The 5987-nt window shown below is 34.3% G+C and overlaps 1 protein-coding gene across 1 annotated transcript; it reads left to right on the forward strand.

Annotated features, from left to right (window-relative positions):
- Positions 1-1369: 1369 nt before the first annotated feature.
- Positions 1370-5633, forward strand: LOC114288391 (uncharacterized). Its single transcript, XM_082921560.1, has 4 exons — positions 1370-1438; positions 1960-2796; positions 3613-4403; positions 5552-5633. Exons 1-4 carry the CDS (start codon positions 1370-1372, stop codon positions 5631-5633), a joined length of 1779 nt encoding a protein of 592 aa, XP_082777686.1.
- The last annotated feature ends 354 nt before the right edge of the window (positions 5634-5987 follow it).

Genomic DNA, 5987 nt, shown 5'->3' on the forward strand with positions numbered 1-5987 from the left:
GAAAAAAAACCTCCTTCATTCTTATTCCATTCCCAATCTAGAAGCTTCAAAACAAAAAAATTTACAATTTTTTTTAAAAAAAAACCCACTTCATTCCTAGTCTACATGCTTCAATTTCCATCACTCCCAGTGCTTGAAAGAGAAGCAACTACAGAACCATCTCCAATCATGTTCCAACACCAAAAAATGAGCCATGACAATGCCATCAAAGTAATCAACTTCTTGTCTTACTTTTTGCATCTTCAATTGCTCTTCAAGCATGGTGGTTCTTCTCAATAACCCAGGTATGATCTCTTGAGCGCGAGGACACAATGAAGGATCCACCCATAGAAAGAATTCACATGCATGTCTGCTCTGCAATATTTTTTCTTAAACACCTCAGTTGCCTTTACAAACAGTATAACAAAAATGGCATCCCAATTTTTTTCCATCTACACTTACACCATATTGAGGACATCCCAAAAACCTTCGTCCAAGGTTGTTCTCTGTCCACGAAGTCTTCAATTGAGCTTCCATTTTGCATCGACGTAGTACATGATCCATCATCTTCTTTCGTCCTTCATCTACCATCAAGTTTGGAGTTTGTATGTGTATTGGAGTCTATATGTGTATATAATGGAGATAGAGATGACATATATGGTTTTGGCGGGAGGCAACTAGGATTTGAGGTGAAAAGACGAGTGTGCCCCTCAGTAATTGCTAGAGGAAGCACATGAGAGGCAGGTGCTAGCTTTCCATCCAAAATTTCAAACAGGCGCCAATTATTGGACGAAATTGACACACTTCGTTAAATTGAGGGGCTAAATCGCACAATTTGAAATATCAGGGACCAAAATGACATGGGGTAAAGTACAGGGACTATTTCTGTAATTTTTCCTAATTTAAAAAAAAATGCTTGAGAATTTTTATTAATAATTAAAATTATAATTTTTTTAAGGGGGATTGACCAATAAATCCCAAATTTTGGTTTTGTAATCCATTAGATCCTAAATGTTTGGGGAATTCTATTTCCACCCACCTGATAAACTCAAGGCACACACTTAATGAAAAATTACCTTAATGACAATTATAACCTAATTAAAAATTACTATAATAGACATCTATCAACACTCCTAATATTATATACATAAATTCTCTATACACATCTTTTAGGAACAAAAATATCTCAGTATACAACTTTTGAATGAAAACAATTAAACCCTAATTTTTTTATTGTGGTCACTTTGCTTGTTACACACTCTGTACTCCTCTGTTACTTGCAAAGAACAATACTCTCAAAATATCTCTCATATTGTTTTAATCTCTAGGTTTATACTCGATTATTTACATCGTTTAATTATTAGTTCAACAATTTTTACTTGATTTTGATATGGAAGAGTTACAAACCAATGGAAGTTCAAACTCCAGCAATGGTGACAGCAAAATCAGTGATGAAAAGGTAAAATCGTGTAGACCTTAATTTTGTTTTTTTTTTTTTGCGTTTTTTAGTTGGAGACACAGTGTTGAATTTTATAAATTAATTCGGAAATTAACTGCCAAACTAACATTAATATTTCGATAGAAAAGTTTCGAATTGTTTTATATAATTCAATACCTTAATTCTGATTTTTAAATTTATTTCGGTTATTAAGTGCCGAATATAATTAATTTTTTTGGCTATATAGTGCCGAAATTTTATATTATTTTCATTTTTTTTAGTGTCAAAATTTTTTACTTATTTCGGCTCTGTAAAACCAAATTAAAATTTTTCCTCTCCTTTTTAGATGCCATGCACTAAAGAACCTGAGGTTCGATCGGATATTATGGTGGATTGTACTAGTCATTTTATAGCTAAATAGGTAACTTTTAACATAAAATTCATAAGTTCATAATTTGTATTACTTTGTTTAGTTTATTCTTTTAAAAGTTGTGTGACATTATATATAGATTTTTGACAACAAAGATGAATTGCTCACTTAGGTACGTGACATTGGAAGGATAAATGGCTTTGTTATTATTATAAGGACGTCGGACTATGGTGGTGGTCGTAAGAGACCAAGAATTTATCTTACTTGTGAGCGGAGTGGGAAGTATAGATTGCGTAAAAAGTTGAAAGATGGCTCAAAAGACTTATTGAGACAAACTGGTACGAAGAAGTGCGAATGTCCATTTGATTTGAGGGCATTCAAGTTGAAAACAAACAATGAATGGACATTGAATGTAGTTTGCGGGCTGTATAATCATCTAGCTGCGGAGCATCTCCAAGGACAATCATATGCAGGGAGATTGTCAGCTAATGAAAAGTCGCTGTTAGTAGATATGTCAAAGAGCCTAGTAAGACCAAAAGAGATACTCATTACACTCAAACAGAGGGATGCCCTTAATATGAGCACAATGAAGGCAGTCTACAATGTACGACATCGTTGTAGGGTTCTACAAAAAGCTGGTAGATCCCAAATACAACAACTGTTGGGTGAATTAGCGAAACATAAGCACATTGAGCGTCATCAATGTGAGGAAGGCTCTATGACTGCCAAGGACTTGTTTTGGGCACATCTAGTGAGTTTAGATTTGTTTCGTACATTCCCTCGTCTGTTGATCATGGATTGCACATATAAGACAAACAGATATTGGCTTCCTCTTCTTGAAATCGTGGGAGTGACATCAACTCATATGACATTCTCCGTGGCTATCGCATACTTGCAAACTGAGCGAGTTGATAATTATGCATGGGCGTTACAAATATTGCGTGATCTTCTGGACGACAATGTTTTACTTGAAGTCATTGTCACAGACAGAGAGCTTGCTTTGATGAATGTCATTGACAACTTCTTTCCGAATGCTCGACATTTGTTATGTCGTTGGCATATTAATAAAGAACGTATTGACAAAATGCAAGAAAATGTTTAAGACAAAAGAAAAATGGGACAAGTTTAACATTGCATAAAACTTTTTGATATTGTCATCAACTTAAGAGGAATACAATAATTACATTGCAACACTACATAAGGATTTTAGTAACTATTCGGAGTCAATCAAGTATGTTACTGTAAGTTGGTTGAATCCGTATCAAGAAAAATTCATTGCGGTACATACAGACATGTGTATGCATTTTGGCAATGTTACAACCAATCGGTAAGATTTTTATTTTTTTTTAATTTATTATAAATCATATTGTTATTTTTAATTATTATGTTTGACTATTTTGGTTTACATCCATATGAACAGGGTTAAGAGTGCTCATGCTAGATTGAAGAGGCAGTTAGGTTCAAGTCAAACGACATTTGAGATTTCATTTGAAAAAATACATTATCTACTTGAGTTACAACACATTCAAGTTAAAACATCATTCGAAAGAGTTTGACAACTGTGCAACATCAATTCAAACCTTCTCAATTCAACGAGCTCCGGGGTAATGTGTTTATTTGTGCATTGGAGTACGTGTTGGCAAAGAGTAAGAGAGCAAATTCAGTTGGAATTGATGTTGCAGCATGTGGGTGTGTTCTTAGGCACACGCATGGTTTACCATGTGCTCACGAGATTGCAGATTACATGAGACAAGGCTGTCCTATTGCACTCAGCAGCATACATGTACATTGGATGTGACTTACTATATGTGTGCATAATCCGAAGGTTGATAAGTTGGAATTGACTTGTATCCCAGGACTTGATATGATTTTGAAGCGGTTCAAAGAGTCTGATATTGCCACACAATTGGATATGTTGAAGAAGTTGAGGGAAATTACAAATCCAATGAACACTTTTCTTATTGAGCCTGATGTGAAACCTAATCCACGTCGAGGACATAAGAAAATTGATATATCTTTCCGTCGTGACCCATGTGTATTTGAATTGGTTGACGATGGCCATGATAGCCAGAGCACATTAGCTTCCAATCAGTCAAAGAAAAAGAGAGCTTCAAAAGTGCATGAGAATAAGTGGAATGTAAAGACAAAGGCATATCGTACAAGAACAAGTTTACTGAGTGCATATGTTGGTGACTTCCCGCCTATATTAATACCATTCATAAAGTTGATGAAGGATGTAGATGGTGATGGGAATTGTGGTTTTAGAGCTATTGCGGGTTTAGTTGGTCTTGGAGAGAATGGCTGGGTGCAAGTTAGGTGTGATCTGCTACTTGAATTGAATAATCACACAGATGAATACGTCGTACTATATGGGTCGCATGAGAGGGTTAAGGAGCTGACACATATCCTTTCATATTTTGAAGATAGCCCAGGCTTTGATCGTTGGATGACTATGCCTGATATGGGGTATCTTATTGCATCATTTTATAATGTAGTCTTGTACCACTTGTTATTGCAACAGTGTCTCACTTTCTTACTTTTGAGATCACCGCCAGTAACCATAGCTAATCGTCGCAAGATTACCATTAGATTTGTCAATGAAATCATTTTGTGCAGGTATAAGTTATGAAAATAACCGAATATTGTTGTCTAATATTTGTGTAATTGTAAATTTTATGTATTTGGTAAAGATATGCATTTTTTTGGATGTATGTATAGGTATTTTTGGAGGTCGGTCATCCAGTTTCTCCCATTGCCGTGCTTTGGCGAGTTCACCATCACCCTTGTGCATCAGAATGAGAGAATCCATATGTTAGCCACATTTAAAATTCAAAGACAACATTGGACCTAATGTTGCTACTCAAGAGACATTTGATGAGTTGACATAGATTGATGTATTACAGAGTAGTAATGACAGTTTTAAGACATTAGTTTTTATGATTTACTAGCACAGAGTAACGAAATGAATATCATTTTGCCATTGGATTTTGTAATGGTCAGTTTTTTTTTTTATATATATATATATTTTAAAAATAGAATATTATATGCGTTATAGTTCTCTAATTTATGGAATGGATGTCATATTATTTTTACATTGTCTGAACACAAACGTAATGAAAATAATATTAACCAAGTGCAACCGCTATTAAAAAGTAATAAGATTAAACAAGTATGTAAAAAAAAAATAATAATGTTAAATAGTAGTTCAATCCATCCACACCACACAAACTACATGTGTACTTATACATAATCCAAAAAATACATAATCTGAAAATAATAATAATATTTGTGTCCTTATACATCCACCAACACCATCAGAAACTACTTGTGCTAACATTATGAACTATTATTAACCACGTGACCGGCAAATGTAATGTGCTCCAAAACGATGTGCAGTGGAAGAGCTGGGTGCAGATCGACCCTGAGTGGATGTGCTGGGCGCAGCTTCACTAATGTGCTGATCTTGAAGAAATTGTTCGACTGCATCAATTGCATAGTAAAGCCTACTGTGGACTCGCCTTTTTCTAGCGTCCCGCCTTTCGAAAAAGTTTGAAAAGAAAAGGCCTCATAGTTCGGACTCCCGCGATTCTGAATCTAGTCTCACAAGTGCAATGTGAAACTGATAAACACCAAAGAGTCCAAATTCGAAAAACCTTTTGGAAAATCGAAAGTATTTTTGACCTGGGTATCATCAGATCCATCTCCAACTGCTCCAAAATCTAACACGTTAAAAGTTTGATTGTGACACTCTATTGATATTGCAGAAACAAGGAAGAAAACAAAACAGAAGAGCAGCACACAGTTCTTCTTTATGGTTGGGGAGAGAGAGAGAGTAATGATGAGTGAGAATGAAATTATCAGAGACTCCAAATACATATAGTTCAAGGAATGGGACATGATTGGTTTGATATATGAGAATGACAATCCAAAGTGAATTGCGTCTCCTATTTAAACTGAAATTAGTCTTTTATTATTATCTTTAGTCTTTTATTATTATCCACTGGGTGATTCGTACAATGCATGAATATTTATTTTTAAAATAAAAAATTGATTTTGAGTTTTAATACTTTATGTGTAATAAATTTAACAATCTAAAAAATTATCACAAAAATAATTTCTTTCAAAGTTAAGAAAAAAATGGTATTTTCTCAACCTAAAATCAAATACAATCATTTTTGATGAATCATGATTCTTTAAAAT

This window comes from Camellia sinensis, chromosome 1, assembly GCF_055761805.1.
Source record: "Camellia sinensis isolate YWXY chromosome 1, ASM5576180v1, whole genome shotgun sequence".
Taxonomy (NCBI): Eukaryota; Viridiplantae; Streptophyta; class Magnoliopsida; order Ericales; family Theaceae; genus Camellia; species Camellia sinensis.

Excerpts from the sequence above, each read along its gene's own strand:
- LOC114288391 (XM_082921560.1), top strand. The coding sequence starts at position 1,370 with ATGGAAGAGTTACAAACCAATGGAAGTTCAAACTCCAGCAATGGTGAC. Across the intron at positions 2,797-3,612 it reads GAGAGCTTGCTTTGATGAAT|GTTGATAAGTTGGAATTGAC; the intron begins GTCATTGACAAC and ends CATAATCCGAAG. Across the intron at positions 4,404-5,551 it reads AATGAAATCATTTTGTGCAG|AAACAAGGAAGAAAACAAAA; the intron begins GTATAAGTTATG and ends TTGATATTGCAG.